At 37.0% G+C, this 17744-nt stretch overlaps 2 protein-coding genes across 2 annotated transcripts in view; both read left to right on the top strand.

Annotated features, from left to right (window-relative positions):
• LOC113663951 (protein CFAP210-like) overlaps positions 1–17744 on the top strand; it is a 169818-nt gene that overhangs the window by 76653 nt on the left and 75421 nt on the right. The window lies entirely within an intron of this gene.
• Positions 8090–15752, top strand: LOC113653122 (nectin-4-like). Its single transcript, XM_047815421.1, has 8 exons — positions 8090–8448; positions 10453–10794; positions 11733–12038; positions 12321–12420; positions 13551–13699; positions 14103–14214; positions 14307–14355; positions 14445–15752. The coding sequence occupies exons 1-8, from the start codon at positions 8382–8384 to the stop codon at positions 14451–14453; spliced, it is 1134 nt and encodes a 377-aa protein (XP_047671377.1). The 5' UTR covers positions 8090–8381; the 3' UTR covers positions 14454–15752.

Raw genomic sequence — 17744 nt, 5'->3', positions numbered from 1 at the left:
TTGGGAGGGTTTTCTTGGGCAGTTTGAGTTAGAAAACCCCATGGTTTATATTTAAAATAGCATTCCTGTTCTGGTTCTTGCATGTGTTTGCTAGATTTGGATAAGAACTAATTTCCTGATTTTTGGCCCATGTGCAATATTCGTTTGGATTCCTGTGCTAACTAAATTGAACAATAAGTAAGAACAAGTTGGCTAAGTGGAATGAAGCAAAAAAAAAACAAAAACAAGCAAGAAAAACTAGGAGACTGAGAAAGGACATATGAGTAAATGTCAAATGATCTAGTGTAACGTGACGGTGTGTAAGACATCTGATGCCTTGCCTTGTCTAATGAGGCAATGAGTTTAATTATAGTCACTTGTTGGGTTTCATAGATTTCAGTTCCTTCATTTTATTGATTTTTTTATTTAGTCTAATTTTGACACTTATTGAGGTTTTTGTTGTAGAATTTTCCTTTTATTATTATGAGCAAGTCCTACTTTATTTGAATGTGTCTGGACAAGTAAAACCACAAAGAACTACACTTTACCTAATTATCCCGCTGTTGGGTGTCAACTGGAATACAGTGTGCTTTGCATGGCTCAATCAAAATAAAAAAAATAGTTCACAACATTATTTAAAGAACTTGAATATCAGCTTGACTGAAAACTATTTTCTGTTTTACTTTTACTGTTGCTGCAGGAAATCATGTTGGGTTGTTTTCACGGTTTGAGGCTCAGGCCTTGTTAGGGATTCTGAGTTGAGTCAAATGTAGCACAAGCAACACCCAAAGAGCTAAAGTACCAACCCAGGCCTGCATGACCACTGCTTCAGACACAAATTAAGAAGAAATGTTGGAAAGATGTGTTGGCCCACCAAAGCAAGGGCCTTTATGGTAGCAATATATTTTAACTTAAGGCTTTAACTTTGCTTTCATTTAATACGTGACTTGACTTTGGAACATATAGTAAAAAATATTTACTGGAACTGGTCTGTTTTTTTATTTGTATATCAATTTCTTTTTAGAATGTAACAAAAGATTCATTTTATGTCTTATTTACTAAGGTTAGGCCTTTTAGAGACAACTGAGTTGATGCCAGTGTAGAAAGATGTGATCTGGTGTGAGAGAAACATTAAAAACCAACAAAAAACAGGAAAAGTCATATGATCTAGATTAATGTGGCAATGGTCTAGGTCTAATCTTTTGATGGTCTTGTCATATAATTTAAAACACATAAAGAATAATATAGAATTTTATTGTTGTCAGATGGTGTTTACATGGTCTGTGTGTAGTTTTATCTGTAAGTGCAAGTGGATTTACGAATTTGGCCATGCTGCCCTACAGTCCATTGACCGCTCTCTTATTAGGAAAATCACAACAGATTCCAAAAGCAATATTGCACATAAATAGAATATAAGTAACATTGCCTGTGTCTCATAATACTGTATAAATAGAAGAATCAGTATGCTCATGGTTACACATACTCACAAGTAATCTGTAGCCATGAAACATATTGCAAATGAATAACATGGGTTATGTCTACAGCACATACTGAATACTACAAATTAGTGTTTGAAATGAATAGATAAATATAGATGAAATTCTGATATGGTCTATCATTTCCAGTTCAGCTATCTGGATTTGTTAAACACCCCAGAGCATGTCACTTTAAGTGGCAGGCAACCCAATTTTTATTGAGCAAAAATTCTGGCACTCTTCAGGAGGTGAAATGCTGCTCAGTTGGTTTAAGACTCAACCAGTCTAAAACTATGACAATGTGTTTTGGGTCATTGCCTTGCTGCATGATTAAGTGCTTCTTGATTTGATTGGATGCATTTCTCTTTAAAATTGTCAGACAGTGTGTCTGTTGCTACAATCAATAGTTTAATCATCAGTTTAGTGAGTCTGTTCCAGAAGCAGGCATTAAAATCCACTGCACTTGGATGTTTTGAATCATGAGCAGATAATTTTTCCTCCACACTTTGGTCTTTCCATCACTTTCCATCAGAGGTTTAATTATAAAATAAATTTCCTTATTTTATAAGATTCAAAATAGTTTGTTTTTCTCTTATATACAGCTCTCAGCTCTTCGTCCCCACTGTGAGGGCTCTAATCCCGGAGTTGGAGGGTTACCAGCTCCGCCTAAGGCATCAGATTTTCCCCTACAGAAACTGCACTATCACTATCCTTCTCTAGTGACTGGATCCCACGTATAAAGCTGAGATATTCTCTGTCAGAGAGCTAACTAACATACACTTATGACAAGTAAAATTAACGCTAATGATGGAGGAAGAATTACTAAACAAGAAAACAATTACTAAACACGAAACAAGCGCGTCTCCCCTGGAGTTCTATGTCGAGACTGACACTTATCAGCCAATCAAAAAAAGAGGCTATGCAATGGCCAATCAGAAAATAGCACTATTGTATATGGGTAAGATTTAACGCAACAACAGATGGAAAAAAAGCAGATCTTGGAATTGTTCAGCATTATCCTCGTTCACCCCCAGAGAATACCACTGGAGCTGCAAACATCACTTTGAGCACAGAGTAAGTCATGATCTCCTGTTTTAATGTTACAACAAATTCTTGTTTGACACAAACAATGACATTTTGACTGCTGTTAGAGACGTTTCCCAGATAATCAGCATAAGTTTTTCATGAGTATCTGAGGCCATTGGTTTAGACCAGTGGTTCTCAACTGGGGGCCCTGAGATGGTGCCGGGGGGGGAACACCTGCTCAGAACATGTAGTCTAGGCCAGTGGTCACCAACCTTTTTTTCGTCGCGGACCGGTCAATGTTTGATCATTTTATCGCAGCCCGCTGGGGGTGGGGGGTGGCGGCTATACAATTAAATTAAAATAAATTATTTTTATTTAATTGTATTTAAACATGCCTTTTTAACTCACTACAACGCTAAATCAATGAGAACCCTGAGCTTGTTTCTTTGCAAGACGGTTCCATCTGGGGTAATAGGAGACAATGACATCCGAAGTGTGTTGCTTATGTCCAGTTTATTCTGTTGTTTTGTTTTGGTTGCCGTCACTGCAGAAAACCCCGCTTCACACAGATAGCATGTCGGAAATGGCAATAGGGATTTAAGTGCTGTGGTGGCAATCTCAGGGTATTCCGCCATGACTTTAATCCAGAAAACCGGCAGAGTTTCTAACTTTCTAACAACATCTGTTTCGTGCTCATTTTTGATAATTTGTGGGTTAAATTTGAGCAAACACAATATACACATACACCAAGCACTGTTAAACATGAGTAAGTACCGGTGAACAGAGAGAAGAGCGATACACACCTTCTCTCTCCACCAAAGCTACAACACCACTGCCACTTGCAGCTGCTCAGCTCCAGACATCACCTAAACCCGGCCCGATATCATGATATTTTGCGCGTGCGCGGTATTGGTGCGGCTTTAGGTGACGTCTCTCAGCTCCCGGTCAACCTCTCGTCCATGGAAAGTCGCACAAACCCGAGAGAAATACACCACAGTACATAAAATGGAAATAATTTAATGTTCCTTGGGCGGCCCAGTACCATTTGGTCCACGGACCGGTACCGGTCCACGGCCCGGGTGTTGGGGACCACTGGTATCATTACAAATGATAAAGGAGTCCAAAAAGGCAACAAATACTTACAATAAACAACACCAGTCATAATCTCTCTTTCTCTCTCTCACACACACACACACACACAGGGGCGCACTAGCACACACTAGCAATTTTGGGCCCTATGAAAGAAAATGAGACTGTGCCCCTACCACACCCATTTCGGACCAAACATACAAGCCAGCCTAGCTATCAAAATGTTTTGTCTACAATTTAATAATACTGACCTATAACTTTTGCCATTGCTTTTGACCACCAGTTATCTGTATAGAGACCTACCATGGCTGTATAGCTAGCAGATGATTTATTGTGCAAATGTAAATTTAATAAAAAATACAGTAAAGTAATTAATATTGAGGGAAGATTCTTAAAGTTTAAACATACATTTTATTAAACACAAACATATAAACACAGTGCAATATACAATACACTGCCACAATGACTTTTCAAGAAATATATAAAAAATAATTCACAAATATATATAAAGTGCAATATGCAATTCACTGCATCTTCAGTGACTTTTAACAACCAGTTAGCTACAATTTAAATTAGAAAATGGTCTTTTGTTTAACCTGCTAGTGACTTAAATGCCAAAAGACACACCTGGTCTTCTTGCTGGCAAAATCCTTAAACAAAAATATTAAACATGCTCTCATATAAAGTCCAATATGCAATTCACTGAATCATTAGTGACTTAACAACTGACAGCAGGTCATGTGGCTCAGCATCTAAAGTGTCCATCTTATCCTCACTCTGTCCCTTGTAATGTAAGCTTCTCACTCCTCCTTCCTCCTCCTCATCTGTCCTGCTGCTGTTTTATGATCTCTTTCTGTTTCCTCCTTGACTGACTGATTGAGGAGGGCCCGGGCTCTAGAATATCCAAAGGATAATTCATTCAGAACCTGTTCTACATGGACATAGTTTTTACCAAACCAATCTACTGATATGGAATGAGTTTGACTACTTAACTATATTAATAGAAATAATAAAATACCCTGTAACACCAGCATTTCCAGCAGTGTCCAACATTTCTCATGATCTTACTGGGGAAAACTAGATTCAACTAAATGTAACTATTAGCTTAACAGCTGTATTTTGTGCTTGCCAGCTAGCTATGCACATACAGCATACAATGTCAGTTATGGTATGCCCAATTCACTTCCATAACCTTGCTGACTTCACATCAATTCTACCATGAGTTCTATCACACAAGACAAAACTACAGTTTAACCTCAGATTTTATCTTTTACTTTTCCACAGCTCACTGCTTGTAAAGAAAACCCTTGTATTTATTCATAATTTCATACTAAATTAAATTTACATTTACATTCTGATGTTACTCCGGTGCTCACAGATACGGGTACGCAAGGATCTATATGTTTTGCCGACATATGCCAAACCATAGGGACGACGAATAAGATAAACAACATGAGTTGAAATACATGTAATAGTACCACGTATTGGAATACTTTGGCCCGTTCGTGGGTGATTGAAAGACTTGCATTTATTTGTAAAAGAACACTGAGTGCAACTGACACATTTATAATTACCTGCGAGAAGAGAAGGCATCCTCTGCTTTTTTTGTGATGGCAACTCTGATTTCACAAGCAAGTCACAAAGATTGTTTTGACGTTTAAAAACCACTACCGGGCGACTTGTAAAGACTCGAGATAACAGGATCTCTGGAAACGATGTGCCAATGTCTATATAAAATGTTACAAAACTCACTACCAAGTGCTGAATATTTTACAATGCAATGTGTAGCATCAGACTGGTGCTTTTGCTTATTCACATTAGCACGTACAGTAAACACTGTATTGGTGATACGTTATCAAATTTCTCTTTGGCACTTTTAATCCACTCTTTTCGATATCCACGGTTCTCAAACCTTCGACGTAAATCAGCGGATTGTAGAGAATAAGACTCTTCTGTACTGCAGATCCTAAGTATACGTTTGAATTGGCTAATAGGTAAACTCTTAGTTTTCATCCTAGACCTCTAATTATCACGTCTTAAGATTGTATTACGGTCCGTTGGTCAAGAAAACTGATGCTAACAGCATCACATTCCATAGTAAAATTAATGTTTAGTTCTATAATTAAGATAATTTAAAAAAGACATCATCTCTATGGGATTAGCATTTGTGATTATAAAAATGTTATCAATGAACTGTCTGTAATACAAGATGTTAGAGAAAAATTGATTGATCTCATTTAATACAAACTCATTTTCAAAAACTCCCATATACAGACAGGCATAATTAGGTGCCATTTTACTGCCCATAGCAGTCCCTTTTACTTGTAAAAAGAAATCATCTTGAAACTGGAAAAAATTGTTCAGAACAATACTTGCCAAGTCCAAAAGGCACTGTGCTGGGTCTCACATTCTTCTTTTTGATAAAAAAAAATGTCTTAAAGCTAACAAACCATCAACATGGGGAATATTAGAGTATAAATTCTGCACATCCAATGTAGTAAGTATAACATCATCAACAGGGAAATCAACATTCTGTAATGATTCAATGAAGTCCATAGAGTCTCTACATAAGACAATAAAGTGGGTACAAAAGGTTTTATATAAAAGTCAAGAAATGAAGAGATATAGGGCGACCCTTCAATGGTGTCAGGGAGTGTATAAATGATTGGGGTGACTGGAAATTCAACTTTAAGAAAGTCATATTCATGTTTATTTGTTTATTGTTTATTGAATTCACCCTTTTGATGATGTAACAATAATTCGGAGTGAATGTCCATTTTGAATTTATTAGTAGGTTCCACAGATAAGTGTTCATAAAACGCAGTATCATTTAACTGTCTGCGGATCTCCTTTTCATAGTCTGAGACACATTGTAATACAATTGCACCACCTTTATCTGCAGGGTGTACCAGCAGAGAACTGTCATTTTTTTTTATTCAATTAAGGCATCACTTTCAGTTTTAGACAAATTATTATAGACTTTGTATTGTCTCATGTTCTTAAGCAAATTCGTAACATCATACTCAACAAGCCTACAAAAAGTGTCCAAAGACGAATTTCTATTCTTGGGTGGAATAAAGGTAGACCTCCTCTTAAAACGCAGACGTGTCCCGTAATGTTCAAGAATGGGATTGCCTTGTGTAGTAACAGGCGGCAATATGTTGTACTGCACAATACCTGGCCGCGTATTATTACCTTGTGCAGTAATGGGGGGCATATCACTAGTGTGGTGGAAATTCTATTCTATTAATCAAAGATAATAGTTCAAGTGATCTTTTCAATAAGTTGCAGAGAAGAACACAGCAGAGTCCTGTGGAATATCAAACATATTTATTCAATACACTTGCAAGTGTGAAGTCAGTCTGTCCCGACCTAAGTCTGAACACAGTGAGTTAGTTTGCTTGTAAAGCAGTTCTCTATTTATACAAGATGCTGGACCCAAGGTTCATAATTATGAAAGTCCTTTACTCAAAGCCAAGATACAAGGTGTTGAAAGAGATTTATCTGTGAAGTTCATAATTGTGTCCCCTGTTTGCTCCCCGTCACCCGTGGAGGTAGGGAACTGCCTTTTATGCTGGCCCCTTCTGCATTTCTTCTTGATCGGAATGCCCTTCGATCCTTACCAAAAAGATTGAATTGAGCTCGACCAAAAAAGGAGAACTCTTGTGCCATCGCCCAGCAGGATCAGAATCCGAATCACACGAAGTTGAAGAGGCAGAGGATTTAAACTCCCCAGGTTGCTGGCGTCTGCGAGAACTTGCAGTAAATGTGCGGATACACTGAGGCTTATTAGACTCCATTTTTCCATCCTTCCAAAAATATAATTTACTCTGCTGATAATCCAAAATGTCCCTTGTGAACTTTGTTCTATTTAGATAATTCGGCCCGTTGATGTTCAAGTTCTTTTCTAAATCTGTCAACTTACTCTTCATCACTAGGTCGCCAAGTCGGATCTCCATCTTTTCATACTCCAATTTCGTAGTTTCAAGTTTTGTTGTTTCCTTAATCACCAACGCCATCAAGTCGAAAGAGCATTTATTCAGGATCTCACACCAACGTGTAAAGAACTCCTCATTATGCAAACCAAAGGCAGGTGCTTTTTGTAAACGTAACCCTCTCTAAATAATTTTTCGACAGATATAATCACTTAAAGTTACCGCATGAAAATATTGCTTGATTTCTCGTTGTACACACTTTATTGTCTTATGTAAGAGACACTATTGACTTCATTGAATCATTACAGAATGTTGATTTCCCTGTTGATGATGTTATACTTATTACTTTTGATGTGCAGAATTTATACACTAATATTCCCCATGTTGATGGTTTGTTAGCTTTAATACATTTTTTAGCAAATAGAACGGGGGATGTGAGACCCACTCAGTATTGTTCTGACCAACAATTTTTTCCAGTTTCAAGATGATTTGTTTTTACAAGTAAAAGGTACTGCTATGGAGAGTAAAAGGGCACCTAAAAAAGCTTCTTGACTTGACTCTTGACTCTTGATCTGAGTTGGTCCTTTGATTGGAAATGCCCGAGCAATAAAACAGCATTCTGCACATGATCGGTGACCGACCTCCAGAAACGCCCACTTTACGTCGTGGGAATGAAACCCCTGGAATTTAGGGAATGCCGTTTGGGGAAGTGTGTTATACTGAGCCCGCCTGGTCACCCCTTGTTAGGACTTTAGTAGGAACTGATTTCGGGTGCGGCCATGCGCATGCGCATACAAAAAGAAAAAATACCACGAGAAAATAAACACTATGATCACTGGTCAGTCTGTTGGAAAAAGAAAAAATTAAATGATATAAGATGGTGCGTTTCAGGACGAGGTTAACATGTTTTTGTCTGCTGCTTTTGTGTTTTGCCAGCAATAAAGGTAGGAGCTCCTTCTTTAAACATCTGTTAAACAAAAGTATAATTGAAGATGTTGAAACAATCGTGTGAAACTCTCTAGCTGAAAAAAATAAATATTTTTTATTTCTCCTGTAAATAAGAGGTTTTCACTGTAAACTGCCCTTTTCTTGATACTGATCTATTATGAACATGATATTTTACATTTTAAATCATTTGACTCTAATCCTGCTGATTCTGACCTCCTCATGGCTTTGTACAGATCCAGAAAGTGGAGACTGAACAGAGAAGAGAAACTGGACCTTATTTCAGTTTGGGACAAAAATCAATAATCATAATGTATACAAGAAGCATAGTTTATGTTGTTTTAAAAACTCTTTAATATCTGAGGGAGGATTGCTGATACGTGAGGATTATCTGCCATGAAATCCTCACGTATCAGCAATCCTCCCTCAGATATTAAAGAGTTTTTAAAACAACATAAACTATCCTTCTTGTATCCTTCTGCAATTTATTTCACTTATTTGGAGAAGAAACAGTTAGGTAGTCAGGGTCTGCACCAAAAAGACACACTGTACACACATTGCTAACTTCAGAGTTTGTCAGTGTGTGTACAGTGTGTCTTTTTGGTACAGACCCTGACTACCTAAATGTTTCTTCTCCAAATAAGTGAAATAAATTGCAGTCTAGTGCCAAATGTATGTGGACACCAGACCATAACATCTACACTCCATTAACAGTTTATTAGGAACAACATACTAATACTGGATGTGGTCCACTTTTGCTCTCAAATCACCATTAGTTCTTTCTGGCATCGATTCTGCAAGAAAATATTTGCATCACTCATTTTCTAGGAATTGTTCAGCTGCACTTCTTTGAATATTGTGAATCTCCTGTTCTGCCACATCCCACTGCTGTTGGATTTAGTGCTGGTGACTGGAAATGACATCGAACTCCTTGTCATTGTGACACCAGATTAAGGTTTTTGCTCAGGCAAATGATCAGCACCAATGTTTAAAAACATTCACCAAACCATTACATTATCTCCACCAGCATGGAATGCTGACACACACAATTCTAACCCCACTATAGGTATAGGTTATACTATTATTCTACTATATGTGTGCCTCATTTAAAATAAAAAAAATCTTCAGATCAGACTCTGTGTACCATTCTTTAGATGTCCAGTTTTAGAGAGTCCATGCCAACTGCAGCCTCAACTTTCTGTTCTTGGTTCTTCAGTGGAACATGTCATGGTCTTCTGCTGTTGTTGCTTATCTGTCTCAAGAATTGACTTGTTGTGCAGTCTGAGATGTTTCTTCTTACCACAGCTGTGTTTACTTGAGTTACTGTTGCCATGTCCATCTGTAAAACTGCTGCACACCTGCTTTATTTATTTACTTACTTACTTACTTACTTACTTACTTTATTACACCATTCTGATTAATGTTTAGAGACTGTTGTGTGTGTGAAAATTCTGGGAGTTGAGCAGTTGTAGAAATACTCAATCCAATGTTTTTTGGTAATAAGTCATGTCACCATCAAAAGCACCGAGATCACACATTTTTCACCTTGTTATGATGGCTTATGTAAACATTACCAGAAGCTGCTGGAATGTATATGTGTGTTTGTCTGCATTTCACTGCTGCCACATGATTGGCTAATTAGATAGCTGCATAAATGTGTACATGAATGTCAAATAAAGTGACTGGTGAGTGTAAATTAACTTGATGGACATCCTGCTACAAAACCATGGGCACTAATATAAAGTGTCCCCCCTTTCAGCAAAGATAACACTGATATGGTTTGGTACAAGTTTCTGGTTGTCCTTAATTGACCCAGCCCATGCTTGAATTGCATTAATCTTGAGATATTGCTGAGTCCAAACTCCACTAACTAGTCAGCTACCTTTTGAATTCTGGTTGGTTTCTGACACAACACACAATTAGCTCTCTGGAGGAAATCAACAATTTGCTCATTCTCATGATGTGAACATATTTCATTATTAAAAATTCTCCTTTTTTTTCAGCCATAAAGGTTATTGGTCGGGATGGGACTGTGACAACAGGAGATGATGCGCAGTTATTCTGTGAAGCGATCGAGACAACAGAGCCTCTAACAACTATTAGGTGGCAAAGACGAACAAAGAAAAAGCCAACAAATACAGATTTTCTGGTTGTAACTTCTAGTGGCAAAGAAGAATACATAAACGGACTGAGGGATCGAGTAAAATTTGCAGGGAACTTGGCAGTACTGGACGGCTCAATTCATCTAAGTAATGTTACTCTTTTAGATGAAGGAATCTACACCTGCATCTTCAGCATATTTCCAAGTGGACCATATAAAACAGAAATACGTCTCAGAGTACAAGGTAAAATTTGTTGTTTATTAAAATGTGTTACAAGGCTGTTCTGACACTTTGGGCTTCATTTATTAAAGGTTCTGTACATGTCCACATATCCATCCATAAATGTTTTTATTTATAAATCGCTATGAGCTGAAAATGTGGTGCACAGGAACAGAAGTGTTTTTTTCGAGCAATTATTATTTATTGTAAATCTAGATTGTGTACTGTTTCTGTTCATTCGTTTATTTTATTATGCATTTATTCCAGCATGTATTTGTTCTGATGGTAGAAATGAAAAACAATTTTCACAGGGTGGGTTAAGTTTTATACATAATATAATACTAAACTGTGTATTAAAGAAGTTCTTACTGTAGATGAGAATTGCTCTACTAAATGAACTCATTTTACTTCTGATTAGTTCCATGGTCTTGGAATACACTTAATGCACATTGGTCACAGTTGAGGAGTACAGTGTTATAGCTATTTAGAGCATGATAAATATGGATTGTTTTCAAATTGTAACGGAGATGGAAATGGTGTTCTATTAACTCAAGTTCATGATCTGTTCACTTGATTTGAAAATGCTATTGCATAAAAATTTTAAATGGCTGAGGCTAGATAAATATGAAAATGAAACATCAGGCTGGTCACAGTGCATGCAGTTGTAAACTAAAACAGATCTGATTACTTGAGCATACATGGACTTTTAGTGGTTTTTCCTTTCTTGCTTGTCACTACAAACTTTTCAGCACTGCCGACCAAAACAGTGGTGCAGTGTGAAGTTCACTGTTTTTAAGTCAAACTTAAACCCTACCCTACAATTTTTCCACTGTTCTATAAATAAAACTTGTACTAAATGACATGAGTGATCAGAGTCAGACATACATATTAATGAAATGATATTCAGAGATCTTTGAAACATAATTATTTTTTAAAATTCTTGTTCATGTTTTCATTTTCAGTTCCTCCTGTTGTCACTGTGGGCACTAATGTTCCTGCTGTTGCTGGAGACACTGAAGGGATTTTAGCGACCTGCACTGCAGCCAATGCAAAGCCTGCAGCAGAAGTGTTGTGGAGTCTGGGTGCTTTAAACAACACGGCGAAAGTACAAAATACTGTCACTGTGGACTCTGAAGATAGATACACTGTTAAAAGCAACCTGATTGGAACTGCATCTAAAGATCTAAACCAGAAGAAGGTTCAGTGTGTAGTCACACACCCTGGCCTAAAGCAGAAACTGGAACTGAGTTACACATTGGATATTCACTGTAAGAGGACAAGTTCATTATTTTTATACAGATGCTTATAACTATAAACTGAAACAAAAGGAATATGTGGGTATCAGATAAATACTTAATTGTGAAATCTCACAAAGATTTTGACATCTAGAACAATAGTATTAAATTTACAGTCATACAAAATGATATATTTATTTATTTAACTTTATAGAAGCAGTAATACAAAGCAAAATTATTTTCTATAGTCTATTATAGACATTAATATGCAAGTAATTGTGTAAAGTATTAAAGTTTCTTTTATTTTTTTCTCAGATCCTCCTCAGGTGGTTTTTATTAGTTCAGCAGGTGATGAAGGGGCATTTAGGTGTGAAGCAGATGCTAATCCAAAACCTACCAGTTTCACCTGGAGCAGGTAACAGAGTCGAGTCTCGTGTTTATCATAAAAAGTTGCAGCTTACAATAGATATAAAAAGTCTACACACCCTGAAGGTTTTTTGTAATTTAAGAATAAATGAATTGATCAAGTTTCTTTTATCTTGAGCTTACTAGCAGTCTAGTTTGCATGATACAAACTAATTTTGAATGCCTTTGTCAGTTTTGCACGAACTTATGATGGTGGATAGACTGGATTCGGTGACTTAGTGTTAGCACTCCGGTTTCCTCACCCAAAGACATGCATGGTAGGTTGATTGGCATCTCTGGAAAAAAATTGTCCGTAGTGTGTGTGTGCCCTTCGATGGGTTGGCACTCCATCCAGGGTGTATCCTGCCTCGATGCCCGATGATGCCTGAGATCGGCACAGGCTCCCTGTGACCCATGAAGTTTGGATAAGCGGTAGAAAATGAATGAATGAATGTTAATAATCAATAATCTCTGCAGGAATCTCTGGGGAATCTCTGCAGTGAGAAATCTAATTATATTTGAATAGTTTCTCTTTTTCTTTTGTGACACTCACAAAATAAGTTTTGTTGAGATTATTATTTTTGTTTCCTTTCCTTTTATTGCAATGGTATTTGATTTTATTATTTATTTAACAGAATACTAATGAGAGATCACGAAAAAAAAACACTATGATGTACTTCATCAAGTGGACACAGGGTGGCAGTAACCACGAACAGTGTTACACTGGGACAATTAGCGGTGCAGAGCAAAATGAGCTCATAATCCGTGTTACTGGAGAGTGAGCAACAGTTGTCCTGCGTCGCTGATTTCTCAGGAATATTTCTGATATTTTCACTTTCATATATATATATATATATAATCTGCCAGTGGGACCTAGCAGGGACCCGCTACACTTTAATGAACCTTTTTTTTGTTGTTGTCCCAAAGACACCCTTTTTCTGACAATTTTTGTTGTTACCTCAAGGAAAAGAAATCTAAAAATTTAAAAAAGACCATTCACATTTTTAGTATGTGTCATTGCTAAGAAGTAATAATGTAAATTTCAGCATGCTTGCGGATTAGAAAAGTTTAAATGCTAATTACAGTATGCTGTTAATACAATCACACTTACTGTTATTTATCAAATACATTTTCATTTAGATCTTTTCCAGTGAACGAGACCCTTTCCAGTGGTGTTAATAGCAGTCTGATTGTTCAGCTGACCACTGATAGTAACGGACATTACTATTGTGTGGTGTCTAACCAATACGGGGAAGCTGTTGGTTACTTATACATGTATGATAAAACATGTAAGTATGTATATTATTTGTCTTTCACTGGAACAGTGAATAAATGCTCTTATTTGCAAGATAGTTGACATACTTCATATGTGGTTTATTTTATAGATACACAGTTTAATAGATTAACATAGAATCACAAGTCATCATCCTACATGTATTCAACTTAATCTTAACATTCTAGTTATAGTCAAATGTACTGGAGTGCAGGGTGAAAAGAAACTAAAATGGTCACTTCTACTTAATATGTTCTACACTGTGTAAACATTTAACCTTCAGAAATAAGTGTTAAATTAGGATTTTAGCCTCAGTGGCATAATAAAGTTACCACCAGTGTTTCTTTTTTGAGATAAGTCATATAAATCTTTATGAAGTGTGTCAAACTAACTAAAATACTTTCTCAATGGCATTGCAGCTACAGAATCTAAAACCTGTTGGACTCTGTTCATCCTGACCCTCATTGCTGGGGTTTGCTGTTTTCTCTTTTGGAAATTTGAATTGTTTCAGCGTGTTAATAAAATACTGTGGTGAGTTTTGTCATTTTACCAATCTAGTAATGAGAGCAGATTATAAACAGCGAGTTGTTTAAGCAAGCTGCTTATTTTCTGTTTTCACTCAGGTGTAATATTCGACATCCTGTGTGTAGGGAATCTTCAGACCACAAAGAGGTCTGTGTGAAATCATTTATTATAATCTCTATGGTCTTGTTTTGCTCACTTTTGTTTGTAATTGCATGTAAGATGTTTGTTTTGCTTAGGAATATTGATACATCTATGAATCAAACCTCTCTACTGGGACCATACCTTGTCGTGGTGGAGGGGCTTATCCTCCTTCAAGTGAGGAGAAAACCAAATGGTCCCACCACAGGATTTGTAACATAAAGGTCCAGTTTATAAGGTTTGTTGACTAATCTGCAGTCATGACCATGATCCTTCATCGGGACAATAACCAGGTCTAAAAAATTCCCTGTAGCGTGAGGAAGACACCAAGGCATATGAAACAAGACGACATCACAAACATAACTTTTTTTAACATTTCTCAAGTGATTACACCTGGATGCTTATTACAGAACCTTATGTCATCTCATCCTACTGCAGAGCTGGGTGAAACCAATTCTAGCAGATGAGTGACTTTCTACAGACCATATAAACAGTGTTTTAGGCTCATGCTATCAAGTCTGTAAACCAGTGAATCAGAGTTTGTGTATTCAGCGATAGAGGCTGTGATGGAATTATTTACTAAGAAGCAGTTTGTGAAGTTCTGAACTTTTGTGAGCAGGACTAGAAGTTGGTTTTGACTAGAAATTGTTATTACTAGAGATTGTTTGTAGAAAATTATTAGAGGGTCACAATGAGCTGGAGACAAGTTGGCTCATAAACACTAGGCAGACCTTGGTAAGGGTAAGATTATCCTGATCAGGATAAGGATCCATCTAGCCAATGGTAGATGTTTTCCTTTCTTCAGACTGTTTGAATCATGTTTGTAAAAACTCAGTGTAACAAATTATCAGGGCCCTCTCTCATGCTACAGAAGGAGTGTTGGGTTCTGCTGCTTAGCAGCAGTACAAATAAATCGTGAACCTTTTTACTCTTGCTCATGCCTACCAGTGTGATACCGGTAGGCATGGGGGGAAGTCATGGCCTAATGGTTAGAGAGTCTGACTCCTATCCCCAAGGTTGTGGGTCGCAGTATCAACAGTTCATCGGTTCTCGGTCGCGTCCGAAACAAACAGTTCTCAGTTCGGGGTACTGATTATTCGCTGTACCAGTTCATCGGTTCTCGGACGCGTCCGAAACCATAGATATCAAAACACTAGATGTCGCCTTGGGGTCCTAAAAATGCGCCAAAACCGCCACCATCTTTGTACGGTGCTCCTTTACCTCAAATGCATGGACGATGCCGGACTTCTGTGCTACGTTTGGTTGTTAAAACGAAAGCAATCTAAAAACCAGACAGCAAGGGATTACATTACACAAGTGAGAATGTGTTTTATGATATTGAATGTTAGGAAATTATATTTCTTGTAACGTTGATTTGTTTTAATCTTTGGTTAACGACCGCAGCTAATCCATGCTAGTTACCCATTAGTTTTGACAGTTAGGAAAACCGACAATGTCTGTAGATTCCGAAGCTGTTAATAAGGACATTAAAAATTGACCCATGCTTTTTTGCTTAAAGGTGAAAAGACCCAACTTTATGTATGTTCTGTAAGATTCCCTTATCTGTCAAACACTTTATTAGATTGTTCTGGACTTAACACAAGCAGAATGCTCTTTTATCAAGTTACACTTAAGGAAATATTTAATGACATGCCTGAAGAGGTTTTGGATTTTTTTTATCGTATGTTAATTAATATAAAAAAATGTATAATATGACTTGCTGTTTATATTTGTTTTGTTTTTATTGCATTTATATGATATTTGTATTTTTGTAATTGAATTTTGCCATGAAAATAGCTTTTGATTGCTGACATGGTATTAAATAAAATAATCTGAATCTGTTTGTAGATTCCCAAGTGATAAACAGAGATGTCAGTCATGGACAAGTTGCAGGGACACTAAACACTTTTTTTTTTAAATGGTTAATTCAGCTGACTGTCCTGGAAGGATGTCACCAGTTAGCTTGGCAGTGTAACACACACAAGTTCAGCCTCAAATTCAAACTTTTTTTTTAATTTTTTTTTTTTATGTGACTTTATTACATACTTATTTAATGTGGCAAAAGTATTGCAGAAAAAGAATAAATAAAAGATTGATAAATAAGAGTGAACCGTCTTTGGCATCTCAACTATCTAACTTTCACATTATGTTCCTCTCAAATTTGGGATTTGTTTCCACCAGCAAATTGCTTTGTGTATCATATTTAATAAACCAATACAATTTAGATGATTAAATTAACATGTATAGTTACACCATTGTAGCAGTGTTGCATGCAGTAGGCTATAAGGTAAGTAGTGATTGTTCATTTGAAGTTTACTCGAGTGGAAGGATGTAACTAATAAACTTACATCTACTAGCACTATGTATTATATTGTGAAAAGTAGATTATCTTAATATCAAAACCTTAAATTTTCTCTGGACTTAATGATAAATACATGTCTGACCGTTGGAACGAACCAAAAGAGACTAGAAAATGGCATTCATGACGATTTATGGTGATTTTATTTCTTTGCCTACATTGACGCTAATGCATTAAGAAGAGGGGGTCCCCCGTACCAAGATGGCGGCTCAATTGACGCATTGTTCCAATGCGCAGTATCAACAGCTCGCGCTCACAGTTTTCTCAGCACAAGATGTCTCAGTTCAGTGTACAGGAGTTACATAACTTGTGGATCAGCGCTGATTCATGACGCGAACTGTTTAGAATGAAACAGTCCGATTTGGTGAACCGGTTCATCAAGTTCACTAAAAAGAACTGGTTCAAAAGAACGATTCGTTCACGAACTGGCCATCACTAGTTAACAACACACACGCATCACCATCTATGAATTTGTAAATGTCAGCATATAGCTCAAAAACCTTTAGAAAATCTAATGGATCTTGTTTGGCAGGATCAAATTTACCAATACTTTTAATCACAGCTTCTAGCTCATTGGGCTTAAACCCTCTGACCATAGTAAAGGTCACTGGTTCCACCACTCTTTCACTAGCACGCCTAGTTGTAGTCAAGTGAACTGGAGCCATGGGGAACTTAACTGTACAGTCATAGTATTGACTCCTGACTGACTGAGAATCTCTTTGAGTTCTCATCACTGTCTAACATTTCAGGAACCTGATTACTCCACATGCCACATACAGACTGCTGCTAGTTTCAGCTGTGCCATTTTTTTAACAGGAATAAAAATTTATCAGGAATTGGAAAATTTTAAATGAAGTTCCGCTTTGAATGTGTATTGAGTGTAAGAACTGAATGTCTCCCAAATGGCTGGGCTACACCTTGTTTTCTAGCTGCTGTCTTTAAATGTTAATCATGGTCACGTACACTTGTCTTGGTATAGTTACAATTGTTATCAAACAAGTGGTCACTTTAAATGATAATCGCAGTTACGTAGACCCTT

This window comes from Tachysurus fulvidraco, chromosome 6 (assembly GCF_022655615.1).
Source record: "Tachysurus fulvidraco isolate hzauxx_2018 chromosome 6, HZAU_PFXX_2.0, whole genome shotgun sequence".
NCBI classification, from domain to species: domain Eukaryota; kingdom Metazoa; phylum Chordata; class Actinopteri; order Siluriformes; family Bagridae; genus Tachysurus; species Tachysurus fulvidraco.
Note: the sequence above shows the minus strand (reverse complement) of the source record. Positions and strands in the feature narration are given on the sequence as shown.

Excerpts from the sequence above, each read along its gene's own strand:
- LOC113653122 (XM_047815421.1), top strand. The coding sequence starts at position 8,382 with ATGGTGCGTTTCAGGACGAGGTTAACATGTTTTTGTCTGCTGCTTTTG. Across the intron at positions 12,039-12,320 it reads TTACACATTGGATATTCACT|ATCCTCCTCAGGTGGTTTTT; the intron begins GTAAGAGGACAA and ends TTTTTTTCTCAG. Across the intron at positions 13,700-14,102 it reads ATACATGTATGATAAAACAT|CTACAGAATCTAAAACCTGT; the intron begins GTAAGTATGTAT and ends ATGGCATTGCAG.